Source organism: Amblyraja radiata, chromosome 29 (assembly GCF_010909765.2).
Source record: "Amblyraja radiata isolate CabotCenter1 chromosome 29, sAmbRad1.1.pri, whole genome shotgun sequence".
NCBI lineage: Eukaryota > Metazoa > Chordata > Chondrichthyes > Rajiformes > Rajidae > Amblyraja > Amblyraja radiata.
In genome coordinates, this window is record NC_045984.1 from 22,315,680 (window position 1) to 22,337,430 (window position 21,751).

A 21,751-nucleotide genomic window follows, 5' to 3' on the forward strand; every position below is an offset into this window, starting at 1 on the left:
ATGATTGCAGGATATGCAGCACCTATAATTTTATTTCTTCCCATCTTGCCATCCAGGGACCTAAGCAGTCCTTTTGGATGAAGCTATAAAATCACTTGTTTATCTATCTAGTATGTTGAGTTTGGTGCTCACAATGAAACACAAGAAAGCAGGCCACCAGGCCCCTCAAATCTACCTAACTGTTCAATATGATTATGGCTCATATATGTTGGTCTCAACTCCTCTAACAGTTTCCTCGTAGCCCTAAAAGACTTGATCCTTCATGTTTTGATTTATCACCACGTAAAATACTTTCACATCCTACACACTAGGGACAATTATCCTTAATAAAAAATCGCAATTATCCTTAATAAAAAAAATTGCAACTATCCTCAATAAAAAAATGTTAATTTCTGTCATTTGTTCAAATGAATGGGAAGCAAAGCTTGGTTGTGAAGAAATAACAATGTTTTGAGAATGGAATTACTGAGTATAAATTATTTATCTATCTATCTATCTATCTATCTATCTATCTATCTATCTATCTATCTATCTATCTATCTATCTATCTATCTATCTATCTATCTATCTATCTATCTATCTATCTCTAAAACTCTCATCTTGTTTGTTTCTATATATGTGCGGGCTGTGCTCCCGCAATTACGGCAAACAGTACAAGATAGCGCTACAATTTTGGCCCACCTTACTCACCATTGGCCTGGTGTGTGGTGTATCAGGCTTCGTTCAGATTGATGGTATACTTTACAAGTTATTCACATTTTAAACTTTACAAAACCCCACAAAAAATGTCTTCAATCTGCACTGGCAGTTAGCAGCGTATGATGTCACAATGGGATCTCATTTACATAACTGCCCATCAGCAATGTTCCAGCCCACAATGACATCACAATGGGATCTCATTTACATTTTTAAAAATTGTTTTCAAAAACACAGCAGCTTTCACCTCACAATGACATCAAACGTGGTAGGGAGGGGATAGGGGTTATGGAGGGAGGGAGGGAGTGACTGAGGGTAGGGAGTGGGGAGGGGAGGAGGAGAGGGGAAAGAAGAGGGTGAAGAGGAGGGGGATGGAGTGCTGGGGGATGAGGAGAAATGAGCATTGGGGGAATGGGTTGTGTTGGCACATTTTAAACTTTACAAAACCCCACTTTGACAAAATTCACTTGCATGCACTGACAGTTAGCAGCTTATGACGTCATAATGGGATCCCGAATATCATTTACATAAAAGATTGCTCTTTTAAAAATAATCACATTGCAGACGACTTTTGCACTTGCCCTGCCCGTCAGCCGCGTTACCATGACGGCACAATGGGATCGCGAAACTCATTTACATAAAAAAATCGTGCTTTAAAATTAAAAAAACATTTTATCAGATTATTCAGTTTTCCTTCACAATGACGTCCAATGGGATCCCGAATCTCATTTACATTTTTTTAATGACTTCACAAAAGAGAATGAATTTAAGGATAGAATGCAAACATAAATCGGAGGAGGGGGGAGAGAATTGAGATTGAGATGTAGTCTATATGAGGTGCAGTTTTGGTTGCTGAAGCCAGTGAGAGTGAAGATAGTGAAATCCCTATCCATGATCTTCTAAACATTGGTGGGTTTTTTTTTAAAGATCATTCACAAAATATGTGTTCTTGTAGTCCAGATCTATTTGTTCTTGAAATGAATGACTCGGTAAACCATTTTTGAGAGTACTTAAGAGTTGACCACATTATCATAGTCCAGATTGGGTAAGGTGCTAAAGGATCATTAAGGAAGCAGATGGGTTTTACAACAATCTGTAGCAATGTTACAACATTTTGAGATTTTTAAAATCAAGTCTGCAATTTATCCCATCAGATAAAGCACAAAAATAAGTTTAATTTGACACCTAATTCACTTTCATATCTTCAGTATTAAAAAAGTTATAGCCATTTTCATACTCGGAAATTAGCATCTTGTTCCCTATTGATTTTCCATTGACTTAACACAAAAGCTGTGATCGAGGACAGTGAAATGGCCATAACTTTATTAGAAATTAAGAGAACTGAAAGAAATTTTCAGTTATTATAGATTGAAGCATTCTGAAACAAATATTGAACAATCTTACTTGGATGACCTGAAATTAAAGCATATAATTAGTTAGTTTCCCAATTGTAGCTAATTCCAAACTTCAATTACTAGATCTAAACATCTATCCATTTCTTAAGAAAAGATGAACATTTTTAAATAGCCTAAGTGTCCAAATAACATTCACAAAGAATTCACGATAAAACATGATTTTTAAATCTCATTTACATTAATTTATAGGCCAAATGGAAGGAATTTAGTGTTCAATTGCTGTAAATTAATGGCCATTTAAATCAGCTTTTGAGTGGGATCCTGTGGAACTCTGTGGAACACGCTGGTTTGGAACGTTCCCATTGCGATGGATTTGTTCCCCATATGCCCAGAAAAATACTGCAGGATTTAATGGGCCCCCAAATTAGCTACTCGCAACATAAAATTTTGTATAAAGGGATCTTAAGAAGCGCTTTTTAATGTAAAAATAAACAACCTACCTTCCGTTGTCCCCTGCATGAGATCCGTCCCGTTGTCGGCGGTCGCGGGTTTAGAGGAAGATTTTTAACCTACTATAACAATTAAATTAACCAATATAGTTTAAAAATACCTGCAGCGAACGAACCTCGCAGCGATTTTTCGTCAGCAACTAAGTAGGCTGAACAACCTCGATTTGAATAGCCTAGAGAAAATCGCGTTTTAATCCCGCCCCCCTCTCAAAGGCGGCAAAATCGCGCACACGGGCAGCGACAGATCTGCAGCGCCGCTGAAGGTAGGTTTTGCAACATACCTACAATTTGGTGGCTTCATTGTTGCTTTCACCAATTTAGTAGCTATATAATACTAGAATTAATTAATTGAATTTAAATTCCTCGTCTGCTCTGCTGGGAATTGAGCTCATGTTTCTGGATCATTAGTCCAATAACAATCATCGTGATATTGACCTGCTTTCATGTGAAGGTGTACAGAGGACTGGAAGATTGCAAATGTTGCACACCTGTTTAACCAAATCAATAATGAGCCTTACACAAACTTGAGGGTGGCAAATGATAAGGCATGTGTGAATCCTTGGCAGATAGCTGCAAAATGAGGAGATATGCTAAACCCCTTAAAAATCACTGTAGTACTGTACAGTTCTGAGACGCGGAGAGAAGACAAACTTTGTTTTTTGGAACAGTGAATGCTAACTAAAAGTCTAACAAAATCTAAAGGGCCTGGCCCACAGGCGATTGTTTTAGGCGACTGCCGGCGACTACGACAGCACCTACGTCAGGAGAAGACAAGCTACGGCAAGCCCACGGTCAGCGATTGTCGCCGAAAATGTTTGAACCTTTCAAAATCCAGCAGCGATCAGAAAAACGCTCCGACTCTTTGGGCGACTGAGGAGACTACTCATGACCTTACAGGCAACACCCCGGCGACCATGTGGCAACAGCCTAGTCGCCGGTAGTCGCCTAAAAAATTGCCTAAGTGGGACAGGCCCTTAACAAATCTAACAAGTATTCCAAAGTTCGTTGGAATCTTTGGACATATTTTGGAAAAACAAATAGGTTGGTAACCATCAATTGTTGATTTAAAGATAATTGTTTTTGCCACAGTGTCGGAGGCTGAGGAAGTCTATAAAATTCTGAAAGGTATAGATAGGGTAGATAATCAGGACCTTTCTCCCAGGTCGTTTTGTGAATAATTCTAACATCAGTAATGTTGCTTTAAAGCAAGTTCAGAATATTTACTCTGATTTTTAACCAAGAACTGTGTTTTCACTTCATTATCTTTTGACCCTTTTATTCCACTGAACAAACTTTTTGTCTTTTATTCATTCCTGTAATACAGGTACTTAAATCATTGGTATTCAGCCTGTTAACTGATTTGAGATTTTTAAAAAATGATTGAAGGTGGTCACTAAAATTTGGAGAAATTACTTAATCCAAGATGCCAGTTAGAATGTGAAACACACCATAATTAGTACCTTTTTCAAATAACACCAATTTGTGTAAGGAAAAGATGGAGAAACATATTGGTGAGACGGAAATAGGAGGGATCTGTGATGGGGATTAGATGAATGGGAATTTCTTTTAGATGTGGCATAAAATTGGGCCAAATAATTTGGTTTATGCAGGATAGGCTATAATTCTGCAATTCCCAGATCAGTTGATGTTCACGAAGAAGGAATGTTGTTTAGAGTGTGGAAGGAATAAAATCTGGGATACAGATTTGAATGAAATCTGACTTGCTGTCATTTTGGTATGCTTGAATGATAATGGGAGAGGGGGAATGAAAATTAAGTTCATGGTTAATCTTTTCAGAAGTTGAATGCACATCAGGTTTGAATTTTGCGACTTTTAATTTTGAAAGGCTTATTTATAAATGTGAAATGAATGATTGTACAGAGTGCCCTTTCCCATTTAATTAAAACTATATATTGTACAGATTAACATTTACACACCACCAAATATTATATATTCCATTCTAGCATCTACATATGAAATTATTTAAAATAACTTTTTTATGTCTATGGATTTGAATGAATAATCTTGCTCAAATGTACCCACCTTATTGCAATAAATCACTAATTTCAGTGGGTTTCCTCTGGCTTGCATAACTTGATAAGTTTCAAAATGTGTATCCTGTAATTAATCGGTAACACAAATGTGTAGGTATACACAATGTGTGTTGACTCACACTTTCACCAATGCATAAATATCTGGGAGTGGGATGACGGGACAGCACACTGAGGCATGCTTCTCGTGAGAAATTTTACACCACAATAGAAATATTTGGGTTTGTTAACTTTTTAACTGAATTTTTAAAAAGTTAGGTTTTATCCATGTCATCAAGGATAACTTAAAAGCCTCCTTTTAACGTTTAGTTTCTTTTAGTTTAGAAATACAGCACGGAAACAGGCCTTTCGGCCCACCGAGTCCGCACTGACCAGCGATCCCCGCACATTAACACTAGGAACAAATTTACATTTATACCAAGCCAATTAACCTACAAACCTGTATGTCTTTGGAGTGTGGTAGGAAACCGAAGATCTCGGAGAAAACCCATGCAGGTCACGGAGAGAACGTACAAATTCTGTACAGATATTCCGTGCACCCATAGTCAGGATCGAACCCGGGCCTCTGGTGTTGCAAGGCAGCAGTTTTACCACTACTCCACCGTGCCTCCCTTGTATTAAGATTCATCCTCTTCCACTAATCATGCTAACATATGATTCAAAGTAAAAAAATTACAGAATTATATCAGAAAATAAGAACTGCAGATGCCGATTCATCAAGGAAAGATGCAAAACCCAGCGGGTCAGGCAGCATTCCTGGAGAACATGGATCGGTGATGTTTCGGGTTGGGACCATTCTGTCAACCCTTCTAGAACACTCCGCAGGGCCCTGCCATTCACTACTCCGATTTTACTTTCCACAATGCAACACCTCAAACTTAACTGCATTAAACTCTAATAACAAATCTTCAGTCCACTTGCCCAACTGATCAAGATCCTGCTGTAGTTTTTGATAACCATCCTTGCAATACAGTACAACCTTCACATCAAAATCATTGATATAAACCACAAACAACACCAACACCAATCCCTGAGGCACACCACTAGTCACAGTCCTTCAGTCCGAAAAACATCCTTCCACCATTACTATCTGTTTCCTTCCATGAAATAAATTCTTTATCCATTCTGTTAGCTCTCGTTGGTTTCCATGCAATTGAACCTTCCAGAGCAGCCAACCCTTATCAAATGCCTTGCTGAAGTCCATACAGACAACGTCTATTGGTTTGCCCTCATCATCCTTTTTGGTTACCTAGAATATAGAACATAGAGAAGTACCAGACTAGAATGGGCCCTTCGGGTGCCAAGTTAAACTGCCAAGTTAAACTGATCTCAAGTGCCTGTACATGATCCATATTCCTCTATTCCCTGCACTTCCATGTTTCTATCCCAAAGTCTCGTAAACGCCACTATCGTATCTGCCTCCACCACCACATCTGGCAGTGCATTCCAGGCCCCCACCAAACTCTGTGTAAAACAAAAACTTGCCCCGCACATCTCTATTAAACATTCCCTCTCTCACCTTATACCTATGCCCTCCAGTATGGGATATTTTCACCCTGGAGAAAAATAACGGACTGTCTACCCTTTCCAGGCGTCTCGTAATTTTATATACTTTTATCAAGTCTCCCCTCAATCTCCAATGTTCCAGAAAAAAACAATCCAAGTCTATCTAACCTCTCCCTGTAGTTTAAACCCTCTAATCCAGACGGCATTCTGGTAAACCTCCTCTGTACCCTCTTTAAAACCTCCACAGTAATGGGGCGACAAGAACCGCAATACTCCAACTACGGCCTAATCAAAGTCTAATAGAGCTGCATTATGACTTTTTAATTCTTGTTTTCTTTGCCCCTAGCAATGAAGGCAAGCATACCATATGCTTTCTTAACCACCCTATCTACTTGTGCTGCCACCTCCAGTGAGCTATGAACTTGGACTCCAAGATCCCTTTCCACATCAATGCTGTTAAGGGTCTTGCCATTAACTGTATACGCCCTACTTACATTCAACCTCAAAGTGCAACACCTCATACTTGCTTGGGTTAAACTCCTTCTGCCCTGTCTCCACCTAGTTCTGCAGCTCATCTATATCTTCTGACTGCATTCCACACTGTTTTTAACTCCTCCAAATTTGGTGATGTCAACTGAGTCTCTTGAAGAACATTAAGGTGGATAACTCCCTAGTGCCTGATGGAACCTTTGTTTCTTTAGCCATAGGCAAGGTCCCGAAGGACTGGAGAGTGGCCAATGTTGTTCCTTTGTTTAAGAAGGGAAGTAGAGAGAATCCAGGGAAATATAGCCCAAGTGAGCCTCTCATCAATGGTAGGGAAACTATTGGAGAGAATTCTTTGAGATAGGATTTACTCTCATTTGGAAGAGAATGGGCTAATTAGGGATAGTCAGCACACATTTGTGCGCGGCAGGTTGTGTCTCATTAACTTGATTGATTTTTTTTTGAGGAGATGACAAAGGAGATTGATGAAGGTAGGGGGGTGGATGTTGTATACATGTATTTTAGTAAGGCTTTTGATAAGGTCCCTCATCATAGGCTGATCCAGAAGATTAAGATGTATGGGATTCATGGTGATTTTGTCGAATGGATTCTGAACTGGCTTATTCATAGAAGGCAGAAGGTTGTGGTGGAAGGTAGATATTTTGGCTGGAGCTCTGTGACCAGTGAAGTTCCACAGAATCTGTACTGGGACCTCTGCTGTTTGTGATATATATAGCAATTCATAGATAGCAATTCAATATTTAATTAGCAGTTCATGTCCTTATTGTCTTCACTCCATTCTGTAAACTGTTGACATAATTCTTTCTAAATCAGTGTATTCTAATCAATTATAAAGTTACTGTAAATATTTTGGAAGTTATCAAAATCTGTGATTGTAAATTAGACATGTTTAGCTAAAAAAAAAAGCATTTTTACAGTGCTTTCCCCCTGAATTGATGAGGCATAACTAAAAGTGTGCAGTGGGATGAGTTAATTCACATGGAGGTTTGTTCGGAAGAGTCTTTGTAAATTGGGATTTCATGAACTCCTGTCACTATGGCTCAAACTCTAGCTTTTGAATTAAAACCCTCGGGGCAGACAGCTGACGTGTCAATTTGGTAATGACATTTGGATGTGCTGTTCAGTCAAAAAATGGAGGCATACTTTCATACATCATCTTAAATATAGATTTACACTGAAGGAGGCAGTGATGCTTTGTTTCTGGAGAAGCATAACTTATCCGGATACTTGTGTATGAATTTAAAAAACCCCACTTTATTTGTATTACTCTGGCACATAAGTTTATATTTAGAATTATGATTATTGATTGATTTCATTGTTCTGTATCTTTAATGACATCGTGTCCTGCCGAATGTGAAAAATGGAAAACAATTCTGAATATTACTCAATGTTGGTTTGGGTTTAGGGTTATTTTGTCACATTTACAAGAACAATGACAAGCTATGTTTTGCTATCCAAACAGATCACATGTACCATACATGGATACAATCAGTTCAAACTCGAGTACAATAGATAGTGCAAAGGAGAAGATACAGAGTGGAGAATATATGGTTACCTGATGTTTGAATTTTTCAATTATACATAATTTAACAACCCTGGAGATCACCATTTGGCCCATTAGATCTATGCAGCATACTGTAGTACAATTCTATTAATCCTATTTCTCTTCTCAATTCTCCACGCTTCTGCATTTTATTCTCGCACATGCCCATCAACTGCCTATTAATTCCTTTTGCCATTTCTCAACACTAGGGGCAATTAACATTAGTCAATTAAACTACTAATACATTTTTGTAATGTGAGAGGAAACCAGAGCACATGGAAGAGAGCATGCAACCTCCACAGATAGCACTTGAGAAATGGTTTGAATTGGGGTTCCTGCAGCTCTGAGGCCACAGTACTAACTTCTGCAGCACCATGCGGTTCTAAAGAGTTTAACCCAAACAGCCAAATCCAGTTTAGGTTTTGGCATCTGAACGTAGTTAATAGTAAATTAATATTGATTATTGCAACAAAAAGTCTATTTTTACTACTTGCATTATACAAGGGAAGCAGATGCTATCATCATACTTGCCCCATGTAAGAGCATGTGTGAGAAGCATTTGTGATATTAAAAAATGTCTGCAATTTTTTAATGTCATGCAGCAAAATTTAGCCCAGACCTGCCAACACTACATTTGGCATTCTGAAATAAAGTGACAGGGGACCTAAATTAGGCTGGAAATATGCATGTGCTAGTTTGTGTTCTATATTTAAGGACAGTGTTTAATATCCTGCTCTGCTGAACAGGTGGTGTACTCAATAATCGAAATCTGCAGTGATTGTAGTTTTTTTAAAGAAGGACTTGCATTGACAAAGTACTGTTCAGATGTCCCAAAGCATTTTGCAGCCCTACGAGGTATCGTTTTGATGTGTTGTCGCTGTTGTAAGGTTGAAAGTGTAGCAGACAATTTGTGCATAGCAAGCTCTAAGTGTGGTAATGATCAGTTAATATTTGAGATATTGATTGAGGTCTAGGTGCTAGGGATTACTCCTCTTTGAAATGTTGCATTGGGATCGTTGAACAGCTGGCTGAGAGAACTAACAACTTTCTTCATTGTCTTATCTGACTTTGTAGCAGTACCACTGTACGACAAGGAGTGTCAGCTTAGATTTATGATCTATAGGATTTACCTGAAACTTTGAGCACATGACCATTTGTTAAGAATTAAGCATGGTTTTAATAAAATTACTATGAACAGGTCATTTAATTTCTGGTCTAGCTTCCTGTGAGTGCATGATCCCAGAATTATTTGTTTTAGTACAGTGAATGAAGTAAAAAAATATTCTAAATGTTATCCCAATTTTTCTTTTTCAGTTAAGAAAGCAAAGCTTGATGGTCCACAAGGTAAATTTTGATTCCATTAATTGTTTTGCTGAGGATATTTGATGCAAGCATCCATCTTTACAATGTTTAAGAAAGAACTGCAGATGCTGGAAAAATCGAAGGTAGACAAAAATGCTGGAGAAACTCAGCAGGTGAGGCAGCATCTGTGGAACGAAGGGTCTCGACCCGAAACGTCACCTATTCCTTCGCTCCATAGATGCTGCCTCACCCGCTGAGTTTCTCCAGTATTTTTGTCTACCTTCCACCTTTACAATATTTTGTAATGTCAAAATTTAAATATTCTGACAATTGGATACAGTTTTTCACAGCAACCATAGCACTATTAATCAGATACTTTTGGAAAATACCATTACCAAATTTCATTTTGTAAATAGTTCACATCACTGGCGTCGGCACCGAGCACTGCATTTATTCTGTTAAGAAAATGCTCTTATTACCAGCTCCTCTCCCCATCCCACCCTCATTTCTTCTGTAAGCACAAACATTTGGTTCCAAAATTGATTTTGTTGTAAACTGTTAATACCTGGATATGGATGACATAATAACAATTAAATTAATTTTCATGAAAGGGATTATCCCTGGGTTACCAACACCTGACTTGTGGACACTCGTACTCATAATATTATTCCATTCAAACGGCCAACATACGTACATACATTCCTATAAATAGTAGACCAAGTGTTCATTAAGTAAATTTTGAGCTTTAGATAACATTCATGACTGTGGAGATATGGTGACTACTATCAGGTAATTTTTGTGTATTTGCTGACATATGGGCAAAATTGACAGGAATGTTTAAAAAAAAAGGGGAATTTGTTTGTTACTGGGGGTGGCCTGTAGGCTTTTTTGGGAATCGGTGATCATAAAAGGAGGAGACCGATTTTACCTGTGTATTTATAGAATGGCCTGTTAATAAAATAAAGTTAACAGTTGTATTTTCTGCTGTTTCACTATACCTGTAAAATACATTTTAAAGAAAGTTTTCCACAACCCACATCTCATGAAACCCTTCTTCCTATACCAATCAAGAGGCCTTTCACTTTATATCCTGTGGTATTGCTAAAAGACCTCCAACCAGAATAAAGCCTTGCTATCTAATTGTAGTATTACTTGGAGACTGTATGTTGATTGCTGACTCATTTAATATCCACTTTTTTTTAGAAGAAAATGTGCTTTTTTTAATAGCACTGTAGTATAATTACCTTCACCTAATTCTTATCCTTTTGGAATGCCGTAGTCCCCCTTGCAATGTCATAGCCTAGAGAAAGGCCAGTGTCTGTAATCGATGTCCATGATGTTCAGTTAATCAATGTTTACTGACATAAATCAATTTATCTTTTACAGAAAGATATAATACCTATGTGACTTTAAAAGTTCAAAATGTCAAGAGTACGACCATAGCAGTGCGGGGGAGCCTACCATGCTGGGAGCAGGATTTCATGTTGTAAGTTTTAAATGTGAACATGGTAATATGACATTCCCATTGGCTTGCCATTGATGGTAAGTTAAAAAGTACAATACCACAAAATGAGAATGTAAAAGCAATCTCGCTAAAGCAAAGATCTAATATTTATTTTTTAATTAACATATTATGGTTGGTGATTAGATTTGCAGGGATGAATATATTTGTATGCCAAATACTATGTCGTTGTAAGGCTTTGGGTCAACCTTGTTCACACCTTTGAATGAAATTTTATATTCAATGTGTAACTATGTAGTAATAATTTGTAGATCACTAAATTGTAATAATTAATACTTCTGGACCAGGAGCCGGCTGATCTTTTGAGTTTTTACAAAATTTCAAGAGAATTGCTTTTATGTGTGGCTGTGTGCAACATTTGGAAGCTCTATGTTAAGCATCCATTTTATGAGTTGGTATTATTTCTTAGATTATTTTCCCACTGGCCCAGAAAATACCATGCTGGTATCAGATCAGTCTGAAGCAGGGTCCCAAACCAAAACATCATCTGCCGATTCCACACCTGGCAATAAGAAGGGCATGGATTCTCAAGGTGGTGTCAAAAGCTTCATGTAAAAGTGAAATTGCAAAGTAAAAATATTGGCTTGCTGAGTGTGAAATATTTTATAGAGATTACTGTTTCCTTTGCTCTTGTTTCTTTGATTAGTAAAGGTTTTCCACAGGTGATACCACAGATAAGATCTCGTATTTCGAAGGGACAACTTTATCAAATTTTACGGGGAAATGTCAAGACAAGCTGGATATTCAAACATACCTACTTTTCAGAGGCTGTTGCCATTAAACATTTTAAGCAGGGGAATGCACCATCCTCTCCCATTGAAAATCATGCTTGAGGGTGTACTTCACTGTTCTACATATCTCTGAACCATTATTCAAAGTTGAATGAAAAGTTCACCTTTTTTTAAAAAGCAACCATACTGTAAGAATGAGATTGAAAGTAAATTATATTTGTCTGTATTTTGGACATAAAACAAAAATGTCTTGGTATCCAGATACATACAACCAAATCTGTCATGGATAGTTTTATTTTGTGATCGTTTTAAATTGGGATTGAGAAGAGAAGAAAGAGAAAAAATGAAAGAATACTTGGGGGAGTGAAAAGGATGGCTAGTTTTCTGACATTGAAAATGACTGTAATTTGAAGAATACCAAGAAGAGTACCATTTGTATTTTGTGGTACAGTGATTGGATACTCTACTTCCTGTGAGAAGGCTGTTCAAGTATAGATCAGCTACAGAAATGGGCAGAGAAATGGCAGATGGAGTTTGGGTGGGATATTGTAGAAATGGCAGATCTGAGCAAGTGTGGGGTATTGTAGTTTGGGAGGTTGAATGTAAGGGGAAAATGTACAACTCATGGCATGACCCTTAACAGCATAAATGAACAGAGAAAGCATGTGGGTACACACAATTGCTGGGGAAACTCAGCGGGTGCAGCAGCATCTATGGAGCGAAGGAAATAGGCGACGTTTCGGGCCGAAACCCTTCTTCAGACCTTCGATATTCCAGCATCTGCAGTTCCCTTTTGAACAGAGAAAGCATGTGGTCCAAGTCCATAATTCCCCAAAAGGAGCCACACAAATAAATAGAGTGGTAAAGAAGGCAAATGGAATGCCTGCTTTCATAAATCAGGTCATTGAGTATAAGAGTCAGGAAGTCATGATGCAACTTTATAGGACTTTGGTTAGGCCGCGTTTGGAGTATAGCATGCAGTTCTGATCGCTCCGGTACAAGAAGGGCGTGGAGGCTTTGGAAAGTGTTCAGAGGAGGGTTGCCAGAATGATGCCTGGATTAGGAGGTATTATCTACAGGGAGAGGTTGGTCAGACTTGGGATTGTTTTTTCTGGAATGCCGGAGGATGTGGGGAGACCAGGTTGAAGTAAATAAAATTATGAGAACCATAGATAGGGTTGAAAGTCAGAATCTTTTTCCCTGGAAAATTCAAATACTGGAGGGCATAGTTTTAGGGTGAAACAGCCAATGTTTAAAGGAGATATGCGAGGCATATTTTTTACACAGAGAGTAGTGCCTGGAACTTGTTGCCAGAGGTGGTGGTTGAGGCAGATATGATAGTGGCATTTAAGTGACTTTTGGATGGGCATATCGATATGGAGGGATATGGATTATGCGCAGGTAGATATGAGTTGGTCTTGGCACCACATTCGTTACAGACATGGTGGGCCGAAGGGCCTATTCTTGTTCTGTACTTTTCTACATTCTGACTTGGATTGTAACTGAACCCAGCCAAACACAATTAGTGCTGACAATTCTTTTTAAACTGGTGTATGTTCTTGGTTCTGAGAAATTTGTTCATTTAGTTCCATCGTACTTATACTTTTCACTTCTACACAAACAGATGTGATTGCTTTTGGCATCACATTGGGGAAATAAACAACGTTTTATGCTCATTTGAATGCACCGGAAAACAAGTGCTGGGAATTGTCCTTGATGCTTATCGTGATATCAGTTTGCTGTCGGCACGATTTGAAAGTACTAGCTTGCTCCTTGCTCACTGGGCATGTACTACGTTAATGAAGATTGATGATAGGTTATTTTAAACTTAAGAGGCACACAGATGAGTAAAGGATAAACTCGTTTGCACACCAAAGAAAGTCCTCAAGGACATGGAGAGACAAATGCAGAGTTGCAGTTCTAGGAGTTAGGTAATCTGACATTTATAAATTAACTAGACCAAGTGCAGACCCGTTGGGCCTGTTCCCCCAACGTGCGGTTGTGGGGGGGGATGCGTCATGCAGCGTCACACATACTAACTATCCCCACCCCACCCCCCCGCACTCACGCTAATTACCCCCCTTGATATAATATTAATATTATTAATTTGCTCCTTTTACCCCATAACCATCGTATCTACTGACGCATAGCCCCCAACTTGCAGTCACATCTAGAGGGGGGGGGGGATGAGAGTGAGGGCAGAGAGAGAAGGGGCAGAGACAGAGAGAGAGACAGAAACACAGAGAGAGGGGCAAGAGGGAGAGGAGGGTGGGGAGGAGGAGAAGAGGAAGGGTGGGTGAGGGGGGAGGAGAGAGAGGGGGGGAGAGAGAGGGGGATGAGGGGGAGAGTTGGGGAGCAGGGAGGGAGGGGGGAGGGTGGAGCGAAGAGGGTAGGGGGTGTGGAGAGGAGGGGGTTTAGGGGAGGGTGGGGGAGGGGAGGAGGGGAGGAGGGGAGAGAGAGGGGGAGGGGGGGAGAGGGGGGAGGGGGAGAGAGGGTGTGATGAGAGGGGGGTGAGGTGAGTGGAGGGGGAGAGGTGGGGAGCAGGGAGGGGGAGGGAGGGTGGAGGGAAGGGGGTAGGGGTGTGTGGAGGGGAGGGGGTTTAGGGGAGGGACGGTGGGGGAGGGGATGGAGAGGAGGGGGGGAGAGGAGAGGGGGGGCAGAGAGGAGAGGGGGAGAGGAGAGGAGAGCGGGGGAGTGAGGGGGTGTGCTGAGAGGGGGGTGAGGTGAGGGGAGGGGGAGGAGAGGGGGGAGAGGAGGAGGAGGGGGGGGGAAGAGGAGAGGAGGGGGGGGGGGAAGAGGAGAGGAGGGGGGGGGGGGAAGAGGAGAGGAGGGGAGAGAGAGTGCCTTTTTATTTCAACCTAAACAACCATTTGCAGGCAGTGCTTTTTTACTTTAACCATATTTTCATTTTCAAACCACATTAAGGGTACAGTTGTGTGGACATGTGTTCAGTATTTTAATCACAGCTCAGAGAAACGTGACCTTCTGCCCTCCTCCAGCTTGCAGACTAATTGAGGCACACCACTTCCTGGTTTAATAGTCCCTCCCCCCTGCCAACAGCGGGGGCAGCAGAGAGAATGGGGAATTTTGTAAAATCATTAATATCTCTGTCATATTTCATCGACGGGAAAAACCCTCGGCACACATATGGCGGAGGGGGGCTCTGAGCGAGGTGGCCAAAAATGACGGCCGTAGGTGGCGGCGTTCTCTTGGAAATCGCAGCACAGATCGCCAAAACCGGTCAAGAACAGAGTTTTAGTAATATATAGATAAGTTAGTTTGCAAATTCAGTTCAGAAGTAAAATGCACCTGTTGGGATGACCAGTCATCAAATCTCTGTATTCGTCGAAGTGCAGGACTGCCACTCACTTCAGAAGTTAGACAAGGGGCCTGAATGATGTGTTAGCGCAACTGTAGCAATCGCACCTTCTGTGGAATAGAACAGCTGAAAGGCGGCTTGGGCCATTTGGCTCAATATTTTTTTTTTAAACCCTGACACGTGCCTAGATTGGTGCCGGGACATTGATCTAGGGCAGTGGGAGCTGATCCAAGCCGCAGTTAGTAGTTGGAAGTGCACCTGACTTGCCATACTATGGTGAGGCTCTTCCTAACAAGAAATACATTTACCTCCGCCTCCTCCTGTAAACAGTAGCGCCAACTCGGTTACATTTCGGGCTGCCCAAAAGCTAGACTGGCAGATATTTGCCTTAAATATAGAATTGTCTATTCACGAGGGGCTAGTACTACACAAGCATGCAAATAACACATGAGCAAATCCAAAAATTTTAATAGTCACTCCTCTGCTCATGTATAACTTGTTTGCCACCTTAAATCCTCCTGCTTGCCATATTTCGGCTGTACATTTGATTTGGGCGGCGCGACTTTCGTCAGCAGCGGCCTCTGCAGTCCGTCTGCGTTTTTATTATTTTATGTCTATGTTTTTATGTAGTTTTTGTTATTTTTGTTGGGGTATGTGTGTGGGGGGGAGGGGGTGGTGTGGGGGGGGGGGTGGGGGTAACTTTTAAATCTCTCCCTGCACGGGAGACCCGACCTTTTCTTTGTCGGGTCTCCGTTGTCGTTGGGGCTGCAACGAGGAGCGGCCTCCAACAGGAAGACCGGGGGCTGTGGTGCCGACTACTCACCTAACCGTCGCGGAGCTGGCCGAGTCCAGAGCGGGTGGAGCTGTGGTGGACGCTGCTGCGACCCGACCCCCGGAGATTCGGAGGCTGCAACTGCGGGTTTGGCGGGCGGCACCGGGAGCCCGCGGGTCCCTGGAGGGAGACCGCTTTTCGGGGCTTCCGCAACGGCGACTTCTCCCGCCCGAGTTGCGGGGTTGAAGAGCTCCTGGAGCGGGGCCTTACAGCACCGCCCCGCGCGGCTTGGAATGGCTGCGGGACTGCGAGCGCGCGCCGGGGGCTCTAACACCAAGACCCGGTGTGCGGCCTTGCATCACCCGGCGTGGCTTTAATGGCCGCGGGACAATTCGCCATCGCCCGCCGGGGGCTTTGACTTTGACTTTGACTCTGACATCGGGGGGGAGAGCGCAGTGGAGAGATAAGTTTTTTTGGCCTTCCATCACAGCAATGTGATGGATGTTTATGTAAATTATGTTGTGTCTTGGGTCTATTTGTTTGTAATGTATGGCTGCAGAAACGGCATTTCGTTTGGACCTCAAGGGGTCCAAATGACAATAAATTGAATTGTATTGTATTGTATTGTATTGTATTGTATTGTATTAAAGCAGCATTTATGCTCAGTGCAAAATATGTTCTATGTTTCTATGTTTCTATGTACATTTGTTTGTTAAATGTGAAGTACAAACTAAGAACCAGTCTGTCACTATGGTATGACCGTCTTCACTTGAAAGAATGGATATTAATTATAGAACCAGTCCAATTGAGAAAGCAAAACAAAAACACAGGTTTCGTATGATTGGTGTCGTCAGGATATCAATAAACATTGTGCAGCTAACACAGTAATTTGAAATTATGTTGTTGCTGTTCTCACTCCTTCTGGAGTAAGACCATGACATCTAGTTTAAAGTGCTGAGTTGTGTATACCGGGAGTGCTGATCAGATCAATCTGGGCTCCAAAGTTCCTTTCACACAGAAGACAGGAGTGTAGAGATCCTGGGGTTCTTGATGTTCCAGATTCTCTTTTCCTCTTTGATTCCTTCATTCGAGCTTCCTCATGTGAATGTGTATTACTTTTTATGCGGGTACGCCAAGTTGGCTCATCCACTGCTTGTTGCTCTCAGTGGTGTGTGCCAATGTTAAAACTCTAGTTTGAAATGTAAATAGTATTGCATTGTGAGAAATATAGAGTAAGATTTTCTGTCCTGATGCCATGCTGGTATTAGGATTTGCTCAAGTATAATCTCACGTGTGCCTGTTCCCCACCTCCCCCTTTATTTTCATTACATTCTAATGTCCTATTAGCATGGGGACAAAAGAGATTCAATAGGATTTTTCAAAATAATTAATGCTTTTTGTTTGAAAAACAACTATTGCTTTTAGTTGGGGAAATGGGTGACTGAGGAAAAACCGAGAGTTGTTGCAATATGGAAGATGTTATAAGTGTGAAAGTAAAACTGAATCATAGAAAATGATAATGTACACAGTACAGGCACATGATCCATCCACTTTGCACTGACCATAATTTACTGACTTTTTAAAATATTATTTTTTCAAATCAGTTTATATCAATTTTATCCTTAATTTAAATATTATGTTATTATACTGAATTATTTCCTTTATTTTACAGTGAAATCAATCGTTTAGACCTAGGCCTGACTGTTGAAGTGTGGAACAAAGGATTGATCTGGGACACAATGGTTGGTACAGTGTGGATTCCTTTAAGAAGTATACGGCAATCAAATGAGGTAAACAGTTTGAAATAATGTTTAATTGTCCTAACCCTCAATCAGCACTTCTAACATGCTAGTGTCATATCCTGTCTCCATATACCTGCACGTAAGGATAGGGGAAGAATGTATCAGGAGCACAAAGGGGAAATTGTGAATTTCGTGAAAGAACATCACAGGTTGCAATCAATTGATTTTTTTGATGCCAAGTTTTTTCTGCTTACGTTCTATTGTTTTCAGAACCAGTTGAACTGATGTAAGGGAAGAGTTATGAATGAGGGAATACAGCGTTCAGAGGGAGTACAGATATGATGTTTTAACTTAACTCCAGAAAAAGATGGCAAAAGTTGTTCCCTATCCAGTTATTTTTGGATAGTTACCTCAGAAGGTGGATGGCTTGGAATGAAGATGGCTCATTTGATCTCTATAATCTTTCATTTAGGAAATCTCTGCTTATCCATTATTACATATGAGGCAAGACTATCTATGACAATTTAGATACAGTGAACTTGTCGCATAGGTGATGTTGTAAAGGCAGATGTCTTCAGCGTGCATTACAGCATTTTCTATTTCAGCATTTGCAGTTTTGTTTTGATCTTCACCTAAAAAATTAATCTGGCTAAATGTTTGCAGCATTCCCACTATTGCAATGTCTTTCCTTGTTCAGGGAGGGAAAACTTATACATAGTCTTTCAGTTCCCACCGGGACTGAAAGTTTGAGGAAGGGTCACGACTTGAAACGTCACCTATTCCTTTTCTCCAGAGATGCTGTCCGACCCGCTGAGTTACTCCAGCTTTTAGTGTCGACCCACCGAGACCTCAAAATATTTGGAGCAAGATGGCTGTGTTCTTGTAATTAACGCATAATTTGCCTTTCTAAACCTTGGTAAACTTGCCTGATAACTTTAATTGATTTGAATGCTAGGACATCTACATTCCTCTGCAATTTTCAAGTTTCTTGGCATCTTTTAACAAAAAGTCTGTTTTTTATACTTTCTTACAAAGCAGATAGGCAAGATAGCTAAACAAGATAAACAGCCATAACTATCAAGGGAGGTTTAAAATAATAATAAATAACATTGCATTTCCATATTGTATAGGTATTCTTCAATTATCAGAAAGTTTAGGATTTATGAAAACATTTTGTTAAATTTTGTAAATCAAGGAAGTATTTCCCATTGGTTTAGTGTAAAAATTGGCTGCATTTTAGACTGAAGAATTTTTAAAATGCACCAACACTAGTACCTGAAATAAAATACAGATGTATTAACTTAAATCCTAAATTATCATAGAAGAAATAATATTATTTTAAACCTCCCTTGATAGCTATAGCTGTTTATCTTGTTTAGCTCTCTGTAACTTGTATATTTCTAAAATTAGAGATTGTTTGCTAACTGTACTACTTAATGTAGCTTTCCTATCTTCCATTGCCAATTTATGCCTCATGCTTTTGTTGTTTGCTTTCTTCAGATTTAAGACCCTGGTTTCAGATTGAACTAAATTGCTTCCTATCCTATTATGATTATTGTTCCCAATAGGAGTTTTAACTACTAAATCTTCAACTAATCTTTCTTCATTAGGCAAAATGAGATCTAAACAGCTTGCTGCTTCCTTGGTTCCTTTTTGGAAAACCATCTCTTATATATTCCATGAAAAATCCTCCACAATCCTCCACAATCTTACTGTTAATTTGTTGTGGCCAATCTATGTGGTCTAAAGCTTCCCAATCTCTAATCTCTAATTACATCTCTAATTCGATAATTGTAAACTCTGTCCCATCTGCGCCCAGGATGAGGTGTTCCATACCAGGGCATCGGAGATCCTCATTCTTTAGGAAACGGGGTTTCCCCTCTTCCTTTATAGATGAGGCTAGGGTCTCCTCGATATCCCACAGCTCCGCTCTTACTCCCCCTCCCCCATTTCATAACAAGGACAGAGTCCCCCTTGTCCTCGCCTTCCACCCCATCAGCCATTGCATACAGCATTAATCTGCCACATCTTCCCATCTCCACCCCTTTCTGCTTTCCGCAGAGACCGTTCCCACCGAAAACTCCCTGGTCAACTCGTCCCTTCCCACCCAAACCATCCCCTCCCCAGGTACTTCCCTGCAACTGCAGGAGATGCAACACCTGTCCCTTTACCTTCCTCCTTGACTCCATCCCTGATCATTTTAAAATGGAATCTCCTGAGTGGTGCAGTTCTTCAGTAAATAGCACAAACTATTCCGGTTTTGAAGAGCAATTATGTTTTTAAGTAGGTGTTGGTTATTAATAAATAAAACATTCAATTCATAATTGTGATGGTATAATGCTGCAATACTTTGGATAAATTAACCAGATTAAGTCAAATGAAATATTTTCAGGAAAAAAAATCATAATATATTAATTATATGATAAATGATACGCTGGCTGAAAACAGTGTCCATTTTTGTAAAGGTACAATGTTGGAAATTGATTTGGGATTATTTCAATTTTGAAGGGGTCCTACATTCTCAGCTGCCTATTCTTTGTACTTTATTATATAGGTAAATGCATGCCATGGATCAGCTGTAATGAATAATTCTTCCCTTAAGATTCTCTGTACCTTCTAAACTGCAAATTCAAAACCAAACTGTAGCTTCCATTTTGTGTTGTGTCATCTTTCGCTATCAATCACTTGCTTTCCACTTTCTCTTTGAAGGAGGGACCTGGTGAATGGTTGACTCTTGATTCAGAGGTCATAATGACAGACAATGAAATCTGTGGAACAAAAGACCCAACATTTCACAGGATTTTGTTGGATACTCGATTTGAATTACCACTTGGTAGGTTTCGTTTTTTTCTTTCTTTGTCTCATTAAGGTTGATTTATACTTATCACCTTTCACATGAACACAAAGTGGTTGCTTCTCTAAACTATACTTTTTTTAAACACTCTTGTTTTTATTTTTTTTATTACTATCTGTGCTGTTAAAAATGATAATTATTAATGACATTGACACCCAAACATTTACTGACCACTTAAAATAATTAATATTTAATAACATTATTAAATGAATCAGATTCTTGGTATTGGTTTGTCTTCTTTGGCAATTTCTATTGCAGGTTATTTTCTTCATGTTGAACACTTTATTGTGACCAAATTACTCTATGCTTGGGTAGTGCATATTTTAGTATTTATGTTTGGAAGTAAAACATATTAGACAACAACTTACAATTGGGAGAATTGTAAGAATAGTTCTAAATTATATGGATTTCAGCCGAGTGGATAAGCATTACTGATTTTAAAAATATTCAGAATTTACGTTAGCATGAAAATAAGTTTCCAATATTTTAAGTTCAATGGTCAAGATTTTTGTTGTGCTTCACTACTATTCATCAATTGTTTGACTGCTTGAATACCTTTATACCACCTCAATATGTTACCCCATTTGATCCCAACCTATTCAGGTTAATTTTCTTCACAGGTTTATTAAGGCAAATAACTAATACAGTGTAGACCAGAAAATGTTAATTTTATGAGACAAAAACACATTTTCAGAGTCATAATGAAAGGGAATAATTGCTGCTATTCAACATCAACACCATATTAAATTTCAGAAATTGATATTTTGGTGTGAGGGAATCGTGCTGACTAGCAAAATTAGTAGGGTGCATACAGTCATAGCAGGAACAATGTGAAGAGCTGATAAACAGATGGACTATTTAGGATGAGAATGATTAGGCACTATACCAGGGTATGTGCTATCTTTCAATTGTTTTAGTTTGGTGACTAAAGCAAAAAATGCTGCTAAAATTGATCAAATTGAAGACACCTTAAAATCTATATCTCTGCATATATTCATGACAACATCATTGGGGAATCAGACGGCACTTTGGAATAGCAATTATTGATGAAGTAAATAACGACAGGTCAATAAATAACTGAACCTATTACAAATTCACGTGAAAAACAAAATGTTTCTTGCACATCTTGTGAGCAGTTTAGAGACCTTAAAATACTGTAATGTCTGCAATAAAAGTTATTGCCAACTGCACAGAATAATGAAGAAACATTGTGTTCTGTGTAATGAGATTTAACTGCACCTAGTTTAATTGTTGGACGGAATAATATGAGTGAAATTGTACAACAGATTTAGACTTTTCAAATGATAATCGCATAAAGTGTTGTTGGTGTTGTGAAGTTGCTTCA

At 39.7% G+C, this 21,751-nt stretch overlaps 1 protein-coding gene across 10 annotated transcripts in view; it reads left to right on the forward strand.

Annotated features, from left to right (window-relative positions):
* unc13a (unc-13 homolog A) overlaps positions 1-21,751 on the forward strand; it is a 169,306-nt gene that overhangs the window by 15,217 nt on the left and 132,338 nt on the right. For all 10 annotated transcript variants that reach the window (XM_033046858.1, XM_033046865.1, XM_033046856.1 and 7 more), the window contains exons 2-5: positions 9,479-9,508; positions 10,853-10,952; positions 17,483-17,600; positions 20,262-20,385. In XM_033046858.1, coding sequence (XP_032902749.1) covers positions 9,479-9,508; positions 10,853-10,952; positions 17,483-17,600; positions 20,262-20,385 — 372 coding nt within the window. The remainder of the gene's footprint in view (positions 1-9,478; positions 9,509-10,852; positions 10,953-17,482; positions 17,601-20,261; positions 20,386-21,751) is intronic.